Source organism: Emydura macquarii, unplaced genomic scaffold (genome assembly GCF_026122565.2).
Source record: "Emydura macquarii macquarii isolate MOO-44397 ecotype Brisbane River unplaced genomic scaffold, CSIRO-AGI_Emac_v2 contig_2292, whole genome shotgun sequence".
NCBI lineage: Eukaryota > Metazoa > Chordata > Testudines > Chelidae > Emydura > Emydura macquarii.
Genome location: NW_027132429.1, coordinates 3859323 through 3884972, shown reverse-complemented (window position 1 = coordinate 3884972; position 25650 = coordinate 3859323). Strand labels below are relative to the sequence as shown.

At 44.2% G+C, this 25650-nt stretch overlaps 1 protein-coding gene across 1 annotated transcript in view; it reads left to right on the top strand.

Annotated features, from left to right (window-relative positions):
- Positions 1–24641, top strand: part of GMIP (GEM interacting protein) — a 48385-nt gene extending 23744 nt beyond the window's left edge. Inside the window, exons 3-22 of the mRNA XM_067560671.1 lie at positions 595–688; positions 1981–2056; positions 2869–2932; positions 4592–4717; positions 5136–5200; positions 5972–6082; positions 7494–7574; positions 8231–8419; positions 9640–9777; positions 10451–10641; positions 11867–11991; positions 13140–13226; positions 14653–14751; positions 15323–15462; positions 15868–16056; positions 16518–16655; positions 17298–17494; positions 18424–18709; positions 21002–21122; positions 21637–24641. Coding sequence (XP_067416772.1) covers positions 595–688; positions 1981–2056; positions 2869–2932; positions 4592–4717; positions 5136–5200; positions 5972–6082; positions 7494–7574; positions 8231–8419; positions 9640–9777; positions 10451–10641; positions 11867–11991; positions 13140–13226; positions 14653–14751; positions 15323–15462; positions 15868–16056; positions 16518–16655; positions 17298–17494; positions 18424–18709; positions 21002–21122; positions 21637–22166 — 3047 coding nt within the window. The 3' untranslated portion in view covers positions 22167–24641. The remainder of the gene's footprint in view (positions 1–594; positions 689–1980; positions 2057–2868; positions 2933–4591; positions 4718–5135; positions 5201–5971; positions 6083–7493; positions 7575–8230; positions 8420–9639; positions 9778–10450; positions 10642–11866; positions 11992–13139; positions 13227–14652; positions 14752–15322; positions 15463–15867; positions 16057–16517; positions 16656–17297; positions 17495–18423; positions 18710–21001; positions 21123–21636) is intronic.
- Positions 24642–25650: the final 1009 nt, after the last annotated feature.

The window sequence follows — 25650 nt, the reverse complement described above, 5'->3', positions numbered from 1 at the left end:
GATAAAGATTCCCTGGGTGCACACCCTAAGGAAATGTGCTGCGCACGCCTATGTGGACCACTGTCTGATATACCAGACTTGAGCTCCAAAGTAGAAGCCAATGACTAACTTGATCCAAGTGTAATACAGACAGGCACAATGTGCAAGCTTCTTGTACAGAGCGCTCTCATGCACATTAGCACTGACTCACAATGTTCCTGCTATTTCAATTGAGGGCCTATTCTCAAAAGAGTTCCTGCTAATTTACCTATCTGATCTTGGGCCTGTTCCCAAGTCCATTGGAGCTGGTAGAAAGACTTCAAGTTACATTGGTGGACTCTAGATCTGGCTTTTTATTTCCAAGGGTTTCTGTCACCCAAGGAGCCTTGGAGAATGTCATTTTCCCATGATTTTATCTCTTCCCACCTTGGTCTCCCATTGTCACCCTCCTGACAGCCCCCCACCATAGTTTTCCACTTTCCTCTCCATTCTCATTTGTTTTGTAGCTCTTTATATTGGGCCTGATTCAAAGCCTACTGCAATACACAGAGGACATTTGATCAGGTCCATTGGGATTTCTTAGCAAAACTTTTTCTTTCTCCTACTTACCTCCAGGTCTTAACAATCAAGCAAGAGGGTCTGAAAACAAGAAGCGGTACAGTGAGATTTTCCGGAGTCTGGACGCCTTAGAAATCTCACTTGGAAATGCGTATGTACAGAAACAGGATGGGACAGGTTCCATGGAGCTTTAACCATCCATATCTGCTCTTTCCCTTCCCTTCTTTTACAGTGTTTACACATTCAGTGTATATATTCTTTGTGACTCATTACCTCCGTTGCTTATTAATACCCTTTTCATTTTTAGAAAATGATCAAAGTCCTTTCCCTGCTTCTGTTTCTCCAGGTTAGAGATTTTCTGCCTATAATTTGGATTTACTTTGCTAACTGCCACCTTCCCGGTTTCCTATGCTAGACAATCATCTTAATTCCTTCTGAACTTTATAGTGGCTTACGAAAGAAAGGATGTTTTCAGGGAACTCTGGATTTACACTGATGACAATGACAGCAGAATCTGGCCCATGATTATTATTGTCATTATTTAATATGTATATGTTATAGCACCTAGAGGCCAACCTGATTCAGGGCTCCATTATGATAGGTGCTGTACAGAATAAATGTCAGTCTCTACTCCGAAGATCTTGTCTCTCAGCATTAATCTACATACATATTCTGAGCCGAATTGTGGAATCCTCATTTGTGATGGTGAGCACTTGAAGTGAATGGGGCTATTTGTGTGCATCAGTGCTCACTAGTGGAAATCCCACTTTGGCCATATATTATATAATCAGACACTGAAGGAAATGTCTGTCTTCTCTCACGTGTTTTATGTTTGCCCAATAAAGTGTACCATCTGAAATAAAACTATTTAACTTGCAAAAAAATAAATCCAGATGAAGTAATAAAGAGAGGCCCATTTCAAAAGCAGATAAAATGGCAGGGAAGGGATTATTTAGATATTTGATATGCTACAAAGCAATAGAGATTGTTAGGAATTATAGTAATAACAACTGGTCAGTTAAAATAGAAACAGATAAAAGGTGGAGAATTCATTTTCAGTATGTTTGTTCTGTTGCTCTAGTTAATTCTGGAATAGATGCAGACATCCACTGATGCCTTCAGATGGGTATGTGATGGCTATACTTGCTCTATAAACCTTGCTTTCTGTATGCTCTATAAGCCTGCTCTCAGTTACATCCATGAAACCCAATTAAGCAACTGAGGTTGAATGGGTTTAATAGTGCAGAATTTGGGTACCTACCTTTCTAATAACTACTGCTAACAAGTGAGAAATGGGTCCCCTAACTCTGCTAAAGGCTACAATGATCATTTCTGGTTAGAGTCTTAAATAATATTAATTATTTGGACTAAGCCAGGTAAAAAAAACAGCTTTCCAAAATAGCTTTATGTCTTTATTATTTAATCAGTTTATTTACTCTGCAGGACAATTGACATGTTCATTGGTGATACAGACGGCACTGGCACCACAGACCTGACCCCAGAAAGTGAGATGCTCCCGGTAAGGCAAGAGAGATAATATTAGTTTCCCTTGCTAGAATAAATATTATTTAAGTTGTTTTGGTTATGATTCTTACCAAAGGAGAGATGTTAAGTGCACACATACAACAGTAATTATTGTGTTATAAGAACCTATATAGAACAGAAAATGAGAAATGTGGCTAGCTTTATTTTGGGGGCTAAAGAACAGATAATACTTCATAGAAAAACTTTCAGACACATGCAGTTTGGATTCACTCTTCCAAGTTAAGGAAAAATAATTTCCTCCATTGCAGGAATCACTGGGTAAAGTTCTAGGGCCTGTGCTATGCAAGAGATCAGACAAGATGGCACTACTGTCAACTTGAAGTGTTCCAAAATCATGAGTAACATGAGCAACAATCATGAAAAATTGCTTTAGTCAACACACATTATTGGTTCAGTGAAATGTAATAACTTGTGATCTATAGAAGGTCAGACAAGATGATCCAATGGTCCCTTCTAGCCTTAATTTTTATGAATCTATTAAAAAAATTAGATTTTTAAAAATAATAAATGTGGGGTTCTTTTTATTTGCCTTCAGGTTTTTTAGCCTTTAGGTTGCACAAATGTCATGTTTTCAGGCCTTTCTCCAGAGCCAAGAGGGCTAAAGCTTATTTGTCTCCCACATTCCTGTAAATTGGAGTTTTATATTATTCCACTAACCCCCTATCAAATCTTTGGCCAACATCCTAACCACATAGGAGTTCCCAGGAAAGTAGAACATGACTCCAAGACCAACTCTTGGTAAATTCCTCTAGACATTGAATGCTATTTTTCGTCTTTGTTTCTCAGGTGGATGACGGCTTCTACAAGAACAAAAGCAATTTGGAGGGGCAGGTGCAGACAAACATCACAGGTAACTTAAGAGAAGCAAAATAAAGTATATAGATGACAAGAATAATTGATCCATTTTCTGTTATTGGCTCTTGTATCCCACCTAGTGACAAGAATGTACAATTCAGATGTCACCTGGTTGCCATTAGCTTAGATTGCCATGGCAGATTCCAGCAGAGATTAATATACTCAGATTAGATATGTCTATTTAGGGTTTTACAGCATTCACGTTGCCCCCTCTAACCCCTTGTGAGAGGATGCTCTACTCACCACCAGGATGGCACCTCCTCCTAGCCACTCTAAGAGTTAGTTCTGCAAGGCCAACACTTTTTCCTGTGCTTGCACACCATCTCTCCATCCTTTCTTTCCCCTCTCCATCCTTCCTTTCCCCGTCTGCAGCCTCTGTCTTGCTCCAGGAGCTGCCGCTTCATGACTCAGCCCTCCAGCCAGCTCACTGTATACATTTTCCCTTTTCAGGCTTGCATATGGGAGCCTCACCAGCAGTCTCCCTTTTCAGTGCTCCCTGGTGCTACTCCCTCAGTGGCTGGGAGGGGAACCCAGCACAACCACTACTCTGGGTTCCAGTTCAGCAGCCCTCTAATCAGCAGAGAAAGTCTAGTTCCTCCTAAACCTTGCTACCTTTCCCTCAGCCTTCACCTATTTCTTGGCTCCCTCCCCCTCTCCCTCTCCCTCTCCCTCTCCCTCTCCCTCTCCCTCTCTCTCTCTCTCTCTCTCCCTCCCTCTCTGGGTTTGCCAGCCTCCCAACTACCTCCTCCCAGGGAGTAACTGTGGGTTACCTGTCTTTATGGACCTGGCCCAGCTCCTTCCTCCTCAACTGGGCTCCCTCACTCAGTTAGGGGATTACATAGGCACCTGATTCCCTTCAGGTGTGGCCTGTTGGGTTAATTAGCGCCCTTCTCAATACACTAACCGTTTCTGGGCAAAGTGGGATGAACACGCCCTCATACCTCCTCTGAACCCCGTTTCCATGTTTCTACCTCTTATCCCACTAACATTCTACCTTCTTACACTGACTTTGACCTTTGAGCACGGAGACATCAATTCACTATATTACTATAGCTACCTGTCAATTTTTAGTACAATAAATATTTGCCCAATAATTGAAGTCAGGTACACTATTTTAAATGCTGTTGCTTATTTGTCATAGACTCATCAGTTCTGTATTCATCTCTGGCATCATAAAATGCCCTATGAAGCCACATCTCCCCTCATGAGAACCTTAGATTGAAGAGATTATTTTACCGGAAGAGAAGCCATTTTCTAAGATGTTTTGATGGCAGCTTTTGGCTTGTAGGTCTTTCCAAATTGCTGATTTCAGTGCTGTGAGTCTCAGCAGCCTCAAAAAACGGAGAGGGAGTATACAGTATATACTGCAATTTGCCACTCCCAGCATCAGCACACAATGGGTTCTGGCCTCTACTTTACAAAAATAAACTTAATAAAAGTTCTATTTTTTGCCTAAAACTCATATGGCTGTGCTGGGGAGTTGGTGTGAGATTGCTATGAAGTAGGCTAAGATACCTGGTTGTGCCATGAAAGATCTTTTCTGAGACCTATTGTTATCTGAAGATGGCACAAGCCAAGATATCAGGGAGACTTACCCTGGGGGAGCCTGTGCCTGTCTTCTGAAACTCTTCTGAATCTGGATTTATTTTTGCAGTTGAAGAGGCTGATGAGATGCTGATAAAATGTGAAGGCGGAGTTGATGCAGCCCTTGAATATGCCAAAACATGGTGTAAATATGTCAAAGAACTGCTGAGCTGGACTGACAAACGCCTGAATTATGGTGAGTACCATTAGTGGAATCCATAATCTCTCCTCTGCTCCATTTATGATACCAAATTCTCTTATTGCTTAAGGGTGAAATAGGGCCTGCTTTAAGGCTTGTACTCTCATAACTTGGGTTTTCTCTGCAGAGCCAGCAGGAGGGTTATTGCAGGCAGTATTGGATTCAAATAAACTAACAAGGAGCAGGTGAAAGGCTGCTCTTCTAACTTGGGTCTGAACCAGATATTAAAATGGTGAATCGTATTCTTAGCAGAAAAAGCCAGGTTATAAGTACCTCTAGTCCTAAAGTCCTTCTTGAACCTTCCCTAAGATGACCCTAATTCACAGACTGGCTGAGCAGTACCTCTGTTCTTGTTCTTCAGAGACATCCTGCTGTCACTGAAGATCTAGAGACTAACCTGTTTTCCCTTTCACAGAAATAGAGTTTGCCAAAAGCATTGTGAAGATAGCAGAATCAGGCCGACTTGCCATTAACCAACAGGTATAATTTCTTTGGGATTTTCCTTCTTGGATTGCTTTCACTATACAAGAAGGCTTATTGTGTCTCTGTATATACATCATTTACGGAGCCAGGTCAGCTCTGTTTTGAATCATGCTGAGGTCTATAGGACACGATTTCCCATTTGTTAAAAGCATAGTGCTGCAAAGAAGCTCAGTAATTTGTTGTGTGCAAGTCTAAGCAAGGGCATTAAGGATATTCTAAATGTTGACATAACATAAGAACATGGGAATTGCCAGATTGGATCACAACCATTGTCCATCTAACCCAGTGTCCTGTCTCTGCCAGTGGTCAACACCAGATACGTCAGAGGAAGGTGCAAGAAACCCCACTGTAAGCAGCTGTGGGTAATCTGCCCCCTATGAAAGTTCATCCTAACTCCTAATAGTTGGAGGTTGGTTTAAGTCCTGAAGCAGAAGGTTTTATATTTCTTTCAAAACTTCTGTGTAGCATTAATTGTCAGTTAATAAACCCCACGTAGCTAGGACAATTCCCTTTTTCTTCTATATGGTTATAAAAGGGACAAAGATTGTTCTATGCAGTAGACAAAGGGATGCCTTTGTAATATGTCAAAGGATCAGAACATAGAATAAAAACTCCTTTTGCTACTGCTTTCTGATGTGCAATGTGTGTTTGTAATGGCTGCAATCAACATGGACAACCATTTCTACTCAAAATAAGCAAAAGCTCTTTAACCTGGAGAAGCTGTGGTGACTATCTGGTATTTCTGATGCACGCTCTCTGCCTCTACAGGTCTGCATGCCACTCCAACTGCTGTACAACATGGTCCTGGACCATGACATAAAGGTTGGGAGTTTAGCCATTGAGACTGCAGGGGCTTTGCAGCTGAGAGAATACTACCAGGTACTTTATTTCCTGCTTAGGTCAGACAGTTTAATCTCAATGGTTAGCTGAGTAGCAGAAGGGCCCATTAATCTTTTGGGAGTGAGATGTTCTGATCTGGCTGAGAGAAAAGGGAAGGAAATTCCCACCCAGTTTCTGGGAAAGGGAAGTTACTTCCAGCAGCGCAGCATCCAGGGAGTTTTGGTTTCTGATGTTACAAACTTAGCTGCCAAAATTCATACTGTCCTCAAACCATGTCTCTCTCCACCTTCCCATGAGCAGTATCCATATGGCACCTCAGCTGTCTCGGGTCAATGGTGAGAGAGCCAGAAAAACCTGCCCAGGTGGAATCTGCCATGCCCTTCTTACTAGTGAACTACACCCATTTGATCTGGACTTGTGGAGAGGCAACAAACACAGGGCCTTTTTACAATCCCTCTCCAGAGCAGAACCTGCTGTGACCCATCCTGGACATTCTTCCATGCACGTGAAGAGTATTTCTGCTCTGCTGGACTGGCAGGATGTCAGCATCATGTGCAAGGATCATACCCTTTATATGATGGAGCTCCACCCTGCAGGGATTCCAAGCATACCTGTGTGTAACAACTCATTAGGAGCTAAATGGGGTGGGAGGATCTATACCTACTCCATCATTCTTCTCTCTGATATGGAGTCCATGTACAAAGGAGAGAGAGACATGCACAGTCTGTGGAGCCTATTCTAGCTTGAGGCTGCAGTGGCAGCTACAGAGCAGCTCAGGGGATGTCTACACTGCAGTTAGACACCCACAGCTGCCTGTACCAGCTGATTCAGGCTCATGGGGCTCAGGGTAAGGGGCTGTTTAATTGTGGTCTGGAGCTAGAGCTGGAGCTTGAGCTCTAGGACCCTGTGAAGTGGGAGAGAGGGTCCCACAGCTTGGACTGCAGCCCCAGCTGGAATATTTACACCACAATTAAGCAGCCCCACACCCCAAGTCCCTCGAACTCAAGTCAGCTGGCATGGGCCAGCTATGGGTGTCTGCAGTGTAGATGTACCCTTAATGACCTGGAAGGAAGTTTTCTGCCTCCCCTTTAGCTCAGGCTGAGGCAGGGCAGCTGCTGCAGACTTCCTCCTCTTGCAATATTGCTGACAAGAAGTGACTTGGTTTAATTTAACTCTTTTCTGGTGTGGGTATGAAAAGAGGCTGCAGCAGCAGGAGCAGAGGGGCAGGCTTAGCATCCTGACATTGATCCTTAAACAGCTCCAACCTTTGTAAGCCATAGCAAGGGGTCATGTTTGGGGCTCAGAAATGTTAAGGCCAGAAGAGACTACTGTGACCATCTTATGTGACTTCCTGCCTAACATATGTGATAGGGTCCACTCAGTGGTGCCTACAGCAAACCCAATAGCTTGTGGCTGAGCTAGATTCACCTGCACAATTATTCCTTTGCAGCCCCTCACAGCCAAGAGGAATGAAATTGAGAAGTGGCGGAAAGAATTCAAGGATCAATGGCTAAAGGAACAGAAGAGAATGGTAAGAGCCCACGCTATGGAATGTGGTGAGAGAGCCAGGTCATCGTGACAGCTACAGGCCCAGAACACTGAGAACACAGGGCCCTTAAGAGCATGCAGGGAGAAGGGCTAACTGCACCCTTCCTGGGAACCCTTCATCCTGCCCTACACTGCTCTGTGAGGTGGGAGGGTCCCAGAGCTCGGGCTAGTGCCTGAGCCGTAATGTCTACTCCACAGTTAAACAGCCCCTTAGCCTGAGCACTGGGATCCTTAGTCAGCTGGCATGGACCAGCTGCAGGTGTCTAATTGCAGTGTAGACGTACCCAGTCATCTCGGAGGGCTACATGCTCTAATGTCTAGTGATGATTATCATTAATACATAAGTAATTAGGTGGAGGTGTGCAGTGAGGGTGATGATGAGTCAGGGCAGTGGGGTCAGGAGAAGCGAGCATAAGGCTGGCTGGGAGCCAAAAGATGCTGAGTTTTAGTCCTGATCATTGGTATTATAAGTGATACTTGCATATAGTCCTCTCCATAGACTGACTCCTGGCTATCAGGGGCCTTAGAGTAAGTGATACTCTGCACCCAAGAAGTGGATGCTTTTATGACTAGCAGATTTGTGGTGCCAGTCTCCTTCCAGTCTGAAGATGTGCCCTAAACTCCCTCCTCTGATTCCAGAATGATTCATTGTCCTCCTTGCGCAAGTCCCGTCTGCACTATATGCAACGCTGCGAGGAGCTGGAGAAAGCCAAGCTGCTGAGCGCCAAGGCAGAGGATGAGTACCAGAACACAGCAGCAGCCCACCCTGGCAGCGCTAACAAGCAGCTGGAGAAACGGCGTCGCTTTCGTGAGGAGGCACAATTGAAGGTGATGGGCTTGTATCCCCGAGCCTTCTCTCTCATGCGGATAATTGGGGAACAGACTCAGTGAACTAGAAGTCACTTGTAATATTGGACACCAAGTAAAATATCGTGATACTACTGGGTTCATCCTTTGCTGATGAGGTGTGGGGTTGAGCAGACTAGGTCTTGAGTTTTCAGCCTTTAATCATTCTGGGTACGCTCTGCTCTTTCCAGTTTTTGGCACCCACAAAGGCACCTGTGCCAAGAAGAGTTTGGGCCTTGAAGTAGTTTTTTCCTAATGTAAAGACCACAACTATTCAATGCTCAGTGGCTTTAGCATGCTGGGCTAGATGCCCCATTGGCTGAACATGTGCATTACAACTGAATGTGCCACAGAGTAACACAGAATGCTCCAGTGACACAGACAGGTTTTGAATTCACTAGAGTTATGGAGAGTTTGTAATTAGGGATGGCCAAAATTTTTTGAATGCAGTTTTTGTTTGATCTAAAAATGGCCTTTTTTCTAAAACAAAATTTTTCATGAAAAACTGTTGACTTTGCTAAAATTTTTATTTTTTCACAAAAATATTTGTCCCATCTTTGATTTTATTTTTAAATGTATCAATAAAATTATTGAAAATGTTACAGAAATAGTTATGGACATTTTTCATTTGCCAAGATTTTGACAATTTTTTCAGTGTAAACAATTTTTAAAAGTTGAAAAATAATTGTGAAAAATTTCAAAAGAAGGAAAAATGAGTCCTTTTCAAACCCTTCACAATTAAAACAACGTTGAAATTTAATTTTTTTTTCCACCACAAAGCTAGCTTTTAGTTTTTGGCCAGCTTGACTTGTCAGTGCTTTGACATCAGTAGTTCCTGATGTGACGATGAGCTAAATGCTGCTGTGGAAAGCTGAGTCCCCATCAGCCGGGGACTGATTTATGCTCATTTGAGCAGCTGGAGTCTGCAGAATCACAGCAGTGACTGGTCTAGTGTCTGGATTTGTCCTGGTTGTGTATGGAGGTCTCTGTTCAGGGCGTGGCAGCAGGTCTGGACACATCAAACTAAGACAATATAAATGCTTCACAAACAAGCCTATACCCCATCCAGCTCCTCTCCCACTGTGTTTTGTGTTATCTTGTGCCACCCCGACTCATGGCTGCATTTGGGTCTCCTACCCATTATTTCCACGGTTCCCAACCTGGCATCGTTTCTTCTTCATTCTTTATTTTGCTGCACACAGGTTCAGGAAACAGAAGCTTCTTACAAGATGTGCATCAGTGATGCCAACTCTCGACGGCAGGAGCTGGAGAAGGTACGGGAGAGGATTGTCTCCCATATCAGAAAACTCATTTACCAAGGAGATGAGGTGCTGACACGGGTGAGTATGACACTGCTGTGCCACTTGCCCCAGTCACAAGGGAGTCATCATTCAGGCCGGGCCGCTGGATCCTTCTCTGCTTTACAGATAATTAGCCTACATGTAGTGGTTCTCAAGCTATCAGAGCCCAGATCACAGCCCGAGCATCGCTTTAGTGCTGACTTTGCAAGGGTCAGGGTCATATACATAGCTATAGTGACCACAAACCTCCTACTGCATCAGGGGAGTCTGTAAGACAACACTGCATCTGGTGATGAGTGGCGGTGGAGGCAAAAATGGAGGCCAGGGAGCAGGCTTAGAGCCAGTGGTCACATCATCCTGTATATGATTCAGCATTGAGCAGGTGCCCTCACCAGCTTCACTAATGACCATGACTGAAGAACAATTCCTACAGCAGCTGGATATGGGGAAGGGATCTGTGTTTTGAATGATTAATGAGCTTGTATGTGGACTTATTTAAATTAAGTGCAATTTTTTGTGTAATTTCATTAATAAAGTGAAACCAAAATGCTAGACAAAACTATCAATACGCAGGAAAGGGTGGGTAACTGAAGGCCTGTGCAGGAGCCTTGTACACAAACAGAATTGAGAGCCTGGGGGCACCCCTGAGATTCAAGGGAGAGAGGGTCACGTAGACATGGGGGAGTTTCATGCTTTTTGGGTTTTCCATAAGGTCACCTTGAGGATGTTCAAGCTGCAGCAGACTCAGGCAGAGCAGATTCCACGGGGGTATGAGAACATGACTGAGTACTGTAAGCCCTACAGAGTGGGTGAGAAATATCTGGAATTCATTCAGAAGCTGCAGAAGAAAGAGGTCCCCATGGAGGTGTTTGAATTTGAAGCATTTATTCCTGTAGGACGGAGGTAAAGAAATGTAGAACCAGAGCTTGTGGTTCCAAGGCTTAAAATGTGTTATAATCAAAGTAAAAAGACTCATTTAAAACATTTTAGATTGCAATGTCACAAGTGATTTTACAGGGTTATTAATGCTGAGAAGACATGGAATGGGCTAGTTGATAACTTTGAGAAGTACCACAAGCCCAAGTCTAAAAGTTCTCTCCCTGTTCTCCCCTTGAGGTATCTGCATAGCTTCCATTACCATTAGCAGAGAACAGACACCCAAAGATCATGCGGTTTCCTTGTCATGAGCAGTAAGTCTTAGAGCCAGCACAAGGGTGATTTGGTTCAGCTATCTGCCCCATGTCAGGAGTTATTTCTCCCATTTGTTTAATATATTGATCATCATTAGCTCAGGTGAAGGATGTTTGATTTCCAAACTACCCCGTTTTATATATTTTCTGTAGACAGAAAATGTGAGGGAAATTATATTATACTTTTATATTAATGGGCAACAAGTTTATAACAAACCCAAGGAAGTACCTCTTCACACAATGCCCAGTCAACCTATGGAACTTGTTACCAGGGAATGTTGTGGAGGCCAAAAGCATAACTAGGTTCAAAATAAAATGAGATAAGTTCATGGAGGATAGGTCCATCAATGACTATTATCTAAGATGGTCAGAGATGCAACTCCATACCCTGGGTGTCCCTAAACCTCCAACTGCCAGAAGATGGGACTGGACAACAGGGGATGGATCACTCAGTAATTGCCTTGTTCTGTTCATTCTCTCTGAAGCATCTTTCACTGGCCACTGTCAGAAGACAGGATACAGGCTAGGTAGACCATTGCTCTGACTCCGTATGACCATTCTTATGTTCTTAGCATTGACTGTCAATCCAGTCTGTGTTCGCTGTAGGCTTCTTTGAAAAGTACAGCCTAAAACTACCTGTAAACTCCTGGAGGCAAGGACCTGGTCATAGATGTCTGTAAAGCACCATGTACATCTATGGTGCAATAATATTTGTTGTTGTTATTTTATTCCTAACTAATGGAAGCATTTAAAAAAAACAAAGAAGAAAATTCCCTCTTCGTGTGTATTTCATTTGGAGCATTGTTGTAATCATATTGGTCCCAGACCTGAATAAGTGTTCTGTATAGATCTAAAGCTTGTCTCTTTCATGAACAAAAATTGATCCAGTAAAAGTTATTACCTCACCTACCTTGTTTTTCTGTATATTTCATTCTCAGGTCTCCCTCTAGTGGCAGAAAAAAGAATGTGGTGCAATATCCCTACATCTCATCCTCTACAGCTGATCTGAGCACCTCTGCAGAAGATGCATCAGGAAAGCAGTTTTTCACAAATAGTGAACAAAGTAGGTTTAATTTAACTCTCTGTCATGTCACTGATGCTTGATTCCTATATGTATGTAGCCAAGAGTAGCAAGGAGAGGTTATTAATAACCTCTGGAGTCAGAGCCCAGGGCTTTCTTCAGACTGGGACTGTGTGGTTTGGCTGCTGCATTTTTATGGAAAGGGATTCAGGTTCATGAAAATTTGTTCCCTGATTAAATCAGAAAATTTTACTTCTGTCTCACAAAGTGTCAGGTTTTATTCACTTCCCTTCCACATGCATCTTGGACAAGTGGTGTGATCCAAAAGGAAAAGGCAGCGGTGAAAGTCATTCTTAGCTTTAACCAGGAGACTGCTATCATGGATAAGGCAGGGACCTGGCTGTCACACTGGATATAGTCTATTTGAATGATACATAAGCCTTACAGCATTTTAATAAAAGTACAAACAAGCTGGTTCATGGCCCAAATGACTTGGAAGCTCTTGTCCATCTCCTGGTGTGTGACCTGAAATGATGATTTCCTTCCAGATGTAAAGGTTTTTTCTGACACTTTGTCTGTTGTTTCTTTGTCCTTTGGAAAGTTTATGAATTTTCTGGCAATTTGGGAATTGGGGATCCCCTGTTTGCCAGCAGAACCCTCTATCTGCAACATCACTTTTATAACCCCATGTTTGATTTCATGCAGCCCAGCTGAGAGTGGGCTGTGACAGGCAGAGTGGCCAGTAAGCCTTCTCTCGTTATTCCTTCAGTTCAGTCCACTGGGTGGTATATTGTACTCAAGTTTTACACTCTCCTCCCACAGAACATCACGTTTAATTGCAGGTTTAACACCCCATCTCACAATTTCTCTCAAAGACATTTTGGAAATCATCTCACTATAGTAGAAAATAATTGTCATTAAACTTTTCTGGCACAAAAGGACATTTCCTAAAGATCTTTAAAAAGCATGGCATGATTTAGCAAAAATGCCTCCAGATTGCTCTTTGGATTATCAGGCTGTCACCTTGCCTGTATTTCTCTTTTAAAATATATTAGCAGAAAGGTCAGTTGTTTTGAGGCATTATCAGTAAGAGTAAAGACCCGGTCAGATGTGTATGGGTTCATTTAGCAACTGCTGCTGAGGTACTAGTGTCTTGAGATGATCCGTCTCATTTAATTTGCCTTTTATAGGTGCAAACAAATCCTTCTGCAGTGACACAGAAAGCCTAGGGGGGAGCTGTGAATCCCGGTCCTTGGACTCTCCCACTTCTAGCCCAGGTGAGAAAATTAGCACTTTCTGCCTAATATTCATACAAACAAAAAACTACCACAGAAATTAAATGTGGATTTGCAGTTTATTTGCACTCTGACCCATCCGTGTCTAGGGTTGCCCACCTGAAAATGCCTAGGTCAGGGCCGCGTGAAAAGGAGAGCAGATTCTCCCAGAATGGGTGGGTAATACTGGTTAGATTCCCCGACCAGTCACAAACAGTGCTCCTGATTTCCCACACTGATTATCAAGAAGCTACAACAAAAAATACACAGCCCCCTTTATTGCATTTTTAGTCTCTGGCTCCCAATCAGCTACTGAATACAATATATAGATAAGTTATTTAAACTCCATTCCCTTTACCAAAATGTTCTCCTGATCCCCAAAAGGTCAGCCACATTGCCAGATCAATATAAGTTTGGATCTTACCCAAAATACCACACTGCCAACCAATCCTTTAGTAACTAAAACTAAAGGTTTATTATAAAAGGAAAGAAGCAAATAAGAATGGAGATGTTAAATGATCAAAGCAATCAGATACATACAACTGACTTTAAAGTCCATATATATCAGATTATCAGCAGAATTGTGGAGTTTACAGGCTTGTACAGTTCCTCTGGTGTACATCCGGTACCTGGATGGGTCTCAGTCCTTTGTTTCACAGTTTCAGATGTAGAATAGTTGATCCAGAGGTAGGAAGCAGGAATGAGGACAAGATGGAGATGGTGCATATGCATTTTATAGTCACTGGTCTCAAACACAAGCTCACAGCACATGGGCAGTGATTGGGAAAGGCACTTGCAGTCCTCCTGATTTTTTTTTTTAACTATTCTTTGTTTTTATATTTAATGCAATAAAACATTCATTCAGTTTTAAATTTAAATAAAGCTACTGCACAATGTCCAGTCTGCTGTACCACAGAACCTGTGGAGTTTGTTGCACTATTTAGGTCCAGAGCACACAGGACCTTGATCTCATCTATGAAATGGGGAGGCATGTTCCTACATGTCCTGATGACTCAGGTGCTGTCCTGGCTTCTCTCCCTGGGCTCATTGTAAAGGTAATGGCCCTCGATGAGTCATCATCAATGCAGATACTAATCTGCCTGGGAGCTGTAACCCGGTAGCACAGCAGGAGTGTTTGGATACAGATATATATATATCACACATGTCCATAACAAACATGTCCAGTACAAAGACGATACATACACATAAACAATATTATCATTCTTAGAAAATTATAGTCTTTCCAATGGTACCTGAAATGGCATATCTTGTAGGAATCATTGCAATTTTGTCATATTGGTATTAAATAATATTATAAATGATCATTCCTAATCCAGAGAGCATTACATGCACATTATAGAAAAAATAAATACATAAATAAATATAGCTTGTATTTTGTATAATATAAAACCTTCCTCCTTGTCTCCAGGGCACCAAAGTAGGAAGTTGCTAAAAGCTTCATCCACAGGCACCATGTCCTCCTCAGATGATTTTGAAGAGAGAGATTCATCACAAACATATGAAAATGGTGAGCAATAAAGAAAGCTGCGTGACTGATAAAATGAAAAAGTAGGAGATCATCCTGTGCCCCTTCTGCTTCCCCCTACCATTATGCTTATGAAAGGGAGCTTTCCATATACAGCCCTGCCAATGCATCTAAATCCCAACCTGCAACCCCCCTACTATTCCAGTTCTGGGCTCCCCACTCAACATATACAGCATTGCTGATACTCCTCAGTCCCAAACCACAGGCCCCTGATATTCCAAAGCTGGGCTCCCCCCAGCAGCTCTACTGATGCCCCTCAATCCCAACCTGCAGCCTCCCATGACATTCCAGCCCTGAACTTCAGTATAGGTGTGCTCCTGCTGCTCAGTTATGACAGGCAGCACTGTCCCAAATTCCATCTCAGGCCTCTCCAGTTCTGCCGAGAACCATCAGTCATGACGCTGAAACCCCCTTATTATCCCAAATAGATAAATGGGCAGTTCCCTTGTAGCACTGTCTAGAGAAACAGGTTGCTAATTCTTTTACATTTCTAGACGGCATGAGTGACTTTTTGTAATGTCTGCTTGTTATATTTAAATGATTGCTGCACCAGAAAATGGATCATCCCAATGTCAGTTTAAGAACATCACTCTGTCGAGCGCAGCACAGACCCACCGGCTGCGGAAATTGCGGGGTCCATCCAAGTGCAGGGAGTGTGAAACCTTTATGGTCAGTGGCACGGAGTGTGAAGAGGTGAGAAAGCTCAGAATCCTCTGGAGCTAACCAGCTGTGATGGCAGATACCTTGCACAAGGGCCAGGGAGAACTGGTTATCTCACTGCAGGCATGTGTAAATGCAGGGGTCCCCCTCCCAGACTATGTGACTGGGTCCCCCTCTCTGAGGCCCATAATTCAGGAGAGGCCCATCTTCCCGTTCCTTACCCCAGACTGCTCTGCCATAACAGCTGGGGAAGGAAAGGCAAAGAGGAACGTATCTCCCAATGGGGTGCTTCTGCAAAGAGGTGGGGAACTGTGAATGGAGGGAACAGGAGGGGGGAGAGTCTATGATGTGCATGGGGGAGACACTTTCTCCAGCTTCTGGAGTGATCATTTCTGAGCTGTTATTAGAACCTAACCCAGTATCGCCCTGTCATTGCAGTGCTATCTGACCTGCCACAGGAAGTGCTTGGAAAACCTCCTGATCACCTGTGGTCACAAGAAACTGCCCAGCCGAGTGTCCCTCTTTGGCATTGATTTCACACAGGTCCCTCGGGATTTCCCAGAGGAGGTTCCATTCATAGTTGTGAAATGCACCTCAGAAATCGAGGCACGGGCCCTAGGAGTGCAGGTGAGCAGCCTGTGGTAGCATCCAGCACAGGGCCTGGTCCTACTCCCACTGGGAGTAGGGTTACACTCCCTTTGGCTTTGACAGGAGCCACATCAGGCCTTTGGTATCTTTTATCTCAAGGCACTTCACAGAGGGTGGTCCCTGGTGAACCATTGATGGTAGCCCTGGCAGCTGGCACGTGTCCCCTGGTATCAAACTAGACTAGTTAAAAGTTCTGTGTAATTTTCTCTAGCTCTGCTATTTCTAATGTCCCACCATAAGGGTAGCTGGCTACTGAGTCTCTCCATATCACCCTTTGTTGCCTGTCCACAGAGGGAAAGAAACAATGTCACATTCCTTCTTGGCCTTTGCTGCAGAAATTAAGCTGTCCTGTTAGTTCCTGGCCCCATTTCCTGCCCTTCCCACTCTTCTCACGTTCTCTAACCAGGATCCCTTGATCTTTCCCCATTTCAACAATACAGGGGATCTATCGAATAAGTGGTGCCAAGGCCCGGGTGGAGAAGCTCTGCCAGGCATTTGAAAATGGGAGGGACCTGGTGGAGCTCTCAGAACATTCTCCCCATGACATCACCGGTGTCCTGAAACATTTCCTGAAGGAGGTGGGTAGCAAATCTCTAGGAGGCGCCACGCTCAGTCTCTGGTCCTGTCCACTTGCAGGCTCCTAGGTTCAGTTTCTGGTGCATCTCTGAGAGGATGGTAACTCCTGATCCTGGCTTGCACTTTTCTGGGTTTCTGAGGCACTGGGATGTGTTGATGTCTCCTTCTTTGCTGTAGAATCAATTATTAATTATATCAGCTGTTGACTTCCAGGCATTGGTCTCCTAACATCCATCTTCTGTGGCACCATGGGAGTGACAATCTAAGATGGTCATTGGGAAGTCTCCTGACCCCACCAGGGCTCATAGCTTGCAGTGATACAGGGCAGATGAGATCCAATGCTTCCTTGAGCAGTAACAGATCTGAATTATTTCTGAGCTTCTCCAAATATTAATTCCATGTGAATGGCAATGCTGGCGGGACCTGGACCTTCTCTGCAAGCCCTAAACGTTCATGTGACGTCAGAGGGCCAATCACTAATCTGTGCATCGTGGGAATAAGATTTGTTGAGAGCCTGGGAGTGTGAGGCTGAAGGGGGCCAGGAGTGCAGGGCCAGTGACACCAGCAAAGGGCCTTCATGGGACTTTCCCCAGAGCATCAAACAGGCAGGCTGCAATAACACAATCTCCCTCATCTCACTGCAGCTGTCGGGGCCAGTGCTCCTGTATCAGCTCTATGATGAATTCATCGCGTTTGCCAAAGATCTTCAGAGACATGGGGAAAGGAAGAGAGACAGCTCCGGGTTCTCAGCAGATCCCATCCAAAGCATGAAGGACTTGCTGAGCAAACTGCCTGGGACTAACTACAACACCCTGCGACACCTCATTGCACATCTGTACAGGTGACATAGACAAGTGGCTGGCTGGCTGATTAGTGCCACCTGGGTGGGGAGGGGGTTGTTAGATGCTAGTGCTGCAAAGAGATTGCTGCAGAGATCTCGTGGCAGGTTTGTACCAAAAGAGGCTCTAGAGTACATCTACACTTCGAGCTGGGGTGTAATTTCCCAGCTTGAGCAAACATACTTTAGCTAGCTCTCACTGAGGTAACACACTAAAAATATCATGTAGCCACAGCAGCACAAGTGGTGGGAGGGGCTAGCTGCTCTGAGAATGAACCTAGCATCACTGATGGGCATGCTCTCAGGACGGCTAGCCTCTCCTACCAGTCGCGCTGCTGCTCATACTGCCACAGTGACAGTCTATACTTAGCACACTAGGTCGATGAGAGCTAGGAATTACACCGTCAGCTCAAAGTACAGACATACCTATAGCCTTCCTCGCCAGTGAGAAGGTGGGGTCAGACCCAAAGGGACAGCTGTGAGGAGGAAAAAGCCCATTCAGAAGAAAGACCAGCTCCCAAAAAGGGAGAAGGAAAAGCCCCTGCTGCCAATGGCTCTCTGGCCGCTCCTTAACTGATGGCACGTCACAGTTAAACAAGGTGCAGAACGAGAATTCCCATTAGGCCAATGGGAGACATGGGCCTGTGGCCCCAAGATCCTTTCATCCAGTGCTGACAAAGCATCTTTCCTTAGAGCTGCACTTTTCACCCACTTCAGAGCAGCTTCTTGAGTCACAATTGAGTGTGAGCATTTGCAAACCAGAGCCTTGTCCCCTCCACCACACATCCAGCTCCCTGCAAGGGTGGGCATGTATATCTCTATCAGGAAATGGTGGCATCAGCTCCCCCACTACCAGCCCATTCCATCCCTCCCACTCGCTGCAGGGGGCTGAGGGTTGGGAAGCCCCTAACGATGATGTTTCCCTTTCTCAGGGTGGCTCAGAGATATGAAGAGAACAAGATGTCCCCCAACAACTTGGGCATAGTCTTTGGGCCGACGCTGATCCGGCCTGGCTCAGGGTGTGACGTCTCCATGTCGTGCCTCGTAGACTCTGGGTACCAGGCCCAGATTGTGGAGTTTCTTATTCTGAACTACGAGAGGGTCTTTGGGATGGATGACTTGCCTCCATCCTTATGTGAAAACACTTCGCAAGAGGCCTTGGCGGAGAAGGACAAACAGCAGCAGAGCCTTGAGAAAGCCCAGGGTGTGACCACAGAGGTACAGCTCGCAGACACTGAGCTGAGCCCAGTGACCCTGTTATAGTCACAGGGAGTTGGATTAGCGAGGAAAATGGGATCTTACAAAAAGTGAAGCCACTTGGCAGCCGTGGGTTATTCAGAGAGCAAAGAGCAGATGGGCCGACTCCTGTGGAGCAGGAGAAGTGGAAGAAATTCCAAGCTACAGATCTCTCAGCAGCTCCCCAGACAGCTGTGGATGGTGTTTTGCTGCACGTTTTAAAGAGTCCGATTCCTTCTGAAAAGATGTGGGTTTCTCCAGACTACGATACTAAGGACATTGCTGTGTCTCTCAGTAGATAGATAGTTTTACAGCTCACAGAATGGACGATTGTATAATAGCGAAGGATGCAGCAGGATCCCCAGCCCACCAGCCCAGACCTGCATGGCTCTGCTGGGCTTGCCTCCCTCTGAGGTGTAGTTCAGCTGTGGCTAGATAGGCTGATTTCCGTGCTGCTGAGTGCTCTGTACCTCTCCCAGCCCTTCCCATCTGCCTGACACTTCCCTCACAATAATACCTAGCAACTTTCCTCTTCAAAGCACTTTAAAACTTGAGGTAATTGGCACCACCTCCTGTGACCTAGGTCAGGGGTGTTACCGACATTTTACAATTGAGGTAACTGAGGCAGAGAAAGGGGAAGTGACTTTCCCAAGGTCACAGGGAGAGTCAAAGCCTGAATTATCAATATCTGTCTCCAAGGCCTGTGCTCAGGCCACTGAACTACATAAGTGTATGTGCGTGTGTGTCTTGCTTTCTTTTCGTAATAGTCGTGTTCATGTCTGGTGGGGAGTGATACTGCTTTCGCTGTGGTTCCCAGCCATGAGGAATAAAGGAATTATACTGACTGTGATCCCAGGTGACAGTAGATATTAATCTGACAGGTTTTAAAAAAACCTACTGAATGTAACAGGGAATGATCCCCTTTCCAAAGTTATTTTTAAGCCATCCTATATAATTCTACAGCAGTGAGGGATGGTTATTGAATTCTATAGGAAGGGTTGAAAATTATAGACGAGGGGAAATTAAGTTCTATAGGAGTTCTCCATATAATACTAAAGGCAAATTGTGAAGTCCCTGCTCTGATTTTGATCAATCCCTGTACAAACTCCCACTGACTTCCATTGGGAGTTGGGCCTATAAGAACCATAATGTTCGGACCCTGCTGTAGCAGCCGCCTCCGGCTCTTGTTTATTTCAATCTAACAGTAATTACTTTGCTGTAATCAATTATTATGTTTCTGTCACTTCCCCCCACTTACTCCTTCTGCACAAAGACAGGCAAAGGAATCAATGAGTGACGCCTCAGCATGACAGACAATGCCGCTGCTGCCCATTAAAGCTGTGCATCATGACCTATCCAGAGGGAACCAAGGAGGTGACATGAATTTAGCACCATTTTCATAATCAGTCCTTCATCAAGCTTTTATTTGGCTCATTCCTAATTTTTGAGCATCAAGAACAGGTGGCACTAAATTATGGGGCTGCAAGTCCATGCAGGGTGTTCTGAAGGTGCCATAAACCCAGGGTGTGAACCTTGTCTGCCCACAACTCCAAGGCAGAATTACTGCCCCTTCATTCTAAAATGGTCTATTTCAATAATGTATAGGATACATGGATGTAAACCTCAGCACAGGTCTTGTTTCTCCTGCCAGACAGCAACCCCTGCTCCTCAGGTGCCTTTTGTGGCAGCCAATATGATTCAATGGATAGAGCACTGAATTGGCACTTGGGAGACTTGGGTGCTATTGTCGGCGCTGACCAGTTGCATGACCTTGGGCAAATCACTTCCCCACTGTTTCGCCTCACACCCTTTCTCTATTTAGCCTGTGAACTCTTCAGGGCAGGGATTGTCCTACGCTCTGTGGATAAGCTTTGGTGAGCTTCAGCTCACTTCCTCAGATGCAGTTGGTAGCTGAAGCTCACGAAAGCTTATGCCTGCTGAAATTAAATTTGTTAGTCTTTAAAGTGCTCTAGAACTCTCGTTTTTGCTGTATACAGACTAACACGGCTACCTCTCTGGAACTCTGTGAATGTATCAATAAAATGGGGCCTAACCCTGGTCTAAGATGTCTCTCCCTCTCTTGCTGAGCCTGCCAGCTTGAGCACTGTGGTTTTGCATTGGGCAAGCTGAAATGAAGATCAAGATATTTTCACCATTAGACATTTATCTTTGTTCACTTGGTTACTGCAGCATTCAGGGGACTGAGAGTATCTTAATTAATCTGAAAGGAGAACCCTCTTTAAACAGGCTCACAGTCCTGGCTTTTCCCAACAGAGTTTCTCCTTCAAGCATGATTCAAGTGAGGGCTACGTGTCTGATAAGTCATCTTCCAGTGAAGCCATCAATGAACTGACAATGGAGGGAGCCCACAGTCCCCTGAGCACAGATCCCATAGGTAAATGTGAAGCAGGTGCACATGTTCATGGTGCAAGTTTTGGGTTGGCTTGATCTGTGTTTACTGAACTTTCACAACTTCTATGTCACCCTGCCACTCACACTACACTCTGTGTAGACAGCCCACTCCAGCACAGCCACCAGGCTAGCTTGCCTCAGAGTTTCAGTGTATTATGTGCCCTTCTCACAAGCCCTGCTGCTGGAGGCCCAGAGTTACCTGCCAGCAGTTGATTCTCTAAGGTGTTATAGGCAGGATTCATAAGCTTGAGCTCATACAGCCTGATTTTCCCCTCACTTACCCCCATTTCACACCATTTATGTCTCTGAAATTACTCCTGATTTACACCAGAGTTAAGGGAGGAGGCTGAGTCCCCAGCACTGAACAGGGAAATGGCCTCCACTTGTGAATTTGTGCAGGAATTTGTCCTTGTCCAATTTGTCACATTAGCCAGGCCTCATGCTCCAGGCTGAAGGGAACCTCATTTTAAAATAACTCTCTCTAATTTTTTGTTCAGATTTAAAAAGAAATGATTGCTCTCAGCTGGAGGACCCTGAGGAATCCATGCACAAAGAGCCAGACCCAGATTCTGATTCAGTTCTAGGGACGCAACCCAGAGGGCACTTCAGCCGGCAGCCTGTGAAGTATCCTCGACTGGTACAGGCCAAAATGAAGCCAGTCAATCCCAAACCTTCCAGTTTGTCATTGATGACTGCTGCTGTCTCTAGCCTTGTGATGGAAGCTGATGCAGAAGGAGGCCTTGAAGACTGCAGCCCCATGACAAAGGAAATCCTGGAGAAGAAAGACGACAGGAGAAGTAACTCACCAGAGATCAGCATACTGCAGCGACATTCTGGAGGAAAACAGCAACTCAGACATTTCGAGATCACACAGGAAACTGCCAGGATCATCTCCAAGTTTCAAACCAACCACACTTACACAGAGTCCACTCAGGTTTCTCTGGAAAGGAGAAACACAGACTGCTCTGAACCAAAACCAAACCCTGACCTGGGGACACCATCCCAGGGAAACCTTTGCAAACAATGATGTAAAGTGAGACAACGCTGCACTGCCAAAAGTGCTGCCTGCTGAATGGAGGGGATAGAGAAAGTGGTGAGATGAGGACCCAATCCCATCATCTGTGTTTGGGATGAAGACTGCAGGAAAGGCCTCTGCTATGAATCATCAGGCAGGCTGTGGGTCAGCCCAGGATTTGCTTTTTCTAATGTTTAGCAAACTCCAAGAGACCATTAAGAAATAAATCCAGAGGCTCTGTTCATGGAAAGCAAACATCAGCGGCTGGTGCTAAGTGTTTTTCTGCAAGGGATGGGTTCAGTGTGATACACAGCTCAGCATAGTATGATGCATAATCCAGCCAGTACAGAGAGAGCACAGATTACTTGGCTGCGGATACCTAGGCAGAGAGGTAGTGACTGTGACGCTCAGGGGATTGGAGAGGAAACACTCACAAATGGTCACTTTCTTCAAGCTATAAGCCTCCACTGATTTTTTTTATTCACATCATCCCTTATTTTTTAGCATAAATCTAGTGAAGCAGAGTGTGTTGTCATGGTCTGTGTATCCTGGGTCCTGGGACTTCCACTGCTGCAATTTTTATTTTCTATAAACACAGATAAAAGCACAAGTCATTTTAGGAAGGGGAAGAGATTGTGCCACCCAGTGAGCAGCCCCCGCTGTGTTACTTTATCTTCATTCCATCGCTCTGCTTTTCCAACAGACCCCTTGTTCTCTCTAACTGAAGCATCTCTTGAACTAATGTAGCCATAAATAGCTGTTGTATAACTAACACAATCCCTTGAACGTATTACAGAAACACACATTTTCACTAATCTGAAGCAAGGCTAGTCTGTATTTTGGTGGTTCTCAATATCTTCCATACCAGGATCAGGCTGAGACACCCCTCATGTACAATGATCATTCACCATGGAGCTGTATTCTGATGGTGTCAAAACCAAACTAAGTCCAGGGGACATTTATCTGAATAAAGAGCTCAGGATTGGGCCCCAGATGAATACATGCGTATTATGTAATGAGCTAACGCGGAAATGTGCTTTTCTTCTCTCAGAACTAATGTGATTTCATGTAATAGGGTGCATGCTGTGGTCCATAGCTATGGATTTTCTTGGTGTCTGGTTATATGCAGGGAGAAATTCACCCCTGTACAGAAGGTAGTGCAAGGACTAGCCACCATTTAAGCCACTTCTGCATAGGGGTGAATTTCTCCAATAGTGAGCAACTGATTATTACTAACGTCTAACCCAGGAAGCCGTCAGCAAATGGTTATAGTTAACATTACACCTTGCCAAGCCTGCTCAGCATTTCTCGCTCTTTCTTCTGGTAAAGTTCTTTTTTCTTTCACCTCATCCCTGATCTTTTTGGTTGTTCCTGTTTCTTAACAAGATCCTGAAAGAAACGCTAAGGATTTATTCCCACCGTTGTAGAGCTGGGGCCAAAAAAGGGGGAAAATCATCCATTCACTCCACATTGTGCCTCAAGAGACATGTATTTAATATTAATACTTTGCTTTGTATTCTTGAAGATTAAATTATCTTTTAATAACACTCATTGCTGTAATAAGTGTTAGGACATTTTATTACACATTCTTTGTGTCCTACTTGTTTGTTAAATGAGCAGTTGTGAAATCCTTGGCTGGACAGTAGTTGGCCTGTTGTCATTATTATTTGGTATGTGCCAACAGTGCCCTCAACCCTTTATAAGACAAAAATTAAAAACAGTCACCATGAGAAAACCACACGATCTAAGGGACCAGCACCGATAACTCAAGACTCTCTGCAAGACCCAGAAGTGGAAGGTAACCCAGAGTTTCCTTTCTTGCCTCACATTTGAATTGAGTTTTACAGGATCAAGATGCTGCCACCACAGTCTTCCTAGACCATCACCCTGTGAGCAAGGGGCTAAGTCTATAACCTGAGCTCTGATCCTGTGTATGGCACACACTGCCATTAGCTGAACCTTTTGAATTCTGTACTTTGCAAATCTGTCAAATGGATTCCAGTAAACAAGGGTGCTAAGGCAGCTCACATCTGCCCAGATAGCTTTTTGATCTAATGATATTTCAATACATTAAGACCATTTTAATCATGGTAGGATTTAAGTCCAGAAAAAAAAAGCCATTGAGTGAATTTTGCATTGACTCTTTACATTGATCCTCAACCAGTGTAAATTGTCATTGCTGTATTGACTTCAATAGAGCAATGACAATTTACTGCAGCTAAAGATCTGCCCTCGTGTCTACCAGCTGGCACCCAAGAGTCTACATGAACGTTGGTGTTATATTTCTCTGCAGCTAATTTACCTATTGGCTGCCTGGGGTTTTTTTTTTGTTTGTTTGTTTTTTTCCTTCAGTTTAATATCAGGTGATGCAATAGACTTCTAAAAATCGACATCTTGAAATTATTACACTTGATGCGTAAAACAGGTATATGTTACAGTGTAAGATTCAATGTTATAAAAGTTATAAAAATGTTATTCAATGTTATAAAAGAGTTTATGGCCCTTCCACAACTCTTGGTTATTTTTAATCCTCGCTATTATAATGCTGTATATACTTGTTATCCCTGTAAATGTCCAACACTTTCCTTATATGCAGTGTTGCTGTAGGCGTGTCAGTCCCAGGACATTAGGAAACAAGGTGAATGAGGTAATATCTTTTATTGGACCAGCTTCTGTTCATGAGCGAGACAAGTTTTCAAGTTACACAGAGCTCTTCCTCAGTTCTGGGAAAGGTTCTCAGTGTCACAGCTATATATAAGGTTGAACAGATAGTTTAGCATAAATAGTTAGCACATATTCTTAAGGGATCAACTTTTTCCTTAGGCCTACCAGACTCTTGGCCTCAAATATATCATGTGGCAGTGAGTTCCACAGGCTACCTGTGCATTGTGTGAAAAGGCATATGCTATTGGAGCATGTGCATGTACTACTTGTAGGGAAAGCTTTGCCAAATCGAAGCAATACAGTTTTGGCCATCCAGCTATACCCTCTGCTTTTCCTTCAGGCAGTCCAGTAAATACAAAAATGCTGCTTGGGAAAATGTGCTCACTGTTCACTAGTAAATTCACATTACTCACTGCTTTCTGCAGGGCTGGTAATTATTCAGTGTGAACAGTGTCAGAGCTGGCTTTCCAGCCGGGGCTGAAACCCTGCCAAGCCTTGCACACGTGGAGGGAGAATCCTTCAGTTTGGATGGATGGTCAGGCAAATCTCTCCCACTTGTGACAGGGGTTTGCTGAGTGCCTCAGAGAAGCTTTAAAAAACTATTCACTCTGTGATGTGTTAAGTTGTCCCTCATTCATACTGTTCCAGTTAGCATCTCTGGAGATGTAGTCAGTTCTTATTGTGATGTGTCTATGATCTTTGTTCCCAGTCTGATCAAATTACAGGAACAAATGAAAATGAGCCCTAGGAACATAAGAATGGCCGTAGTGGGGCAGATCAATGGTCCATCTAGCTCAGTATCCGTTCTTCTGACAATGGCTAGTGCCAAATA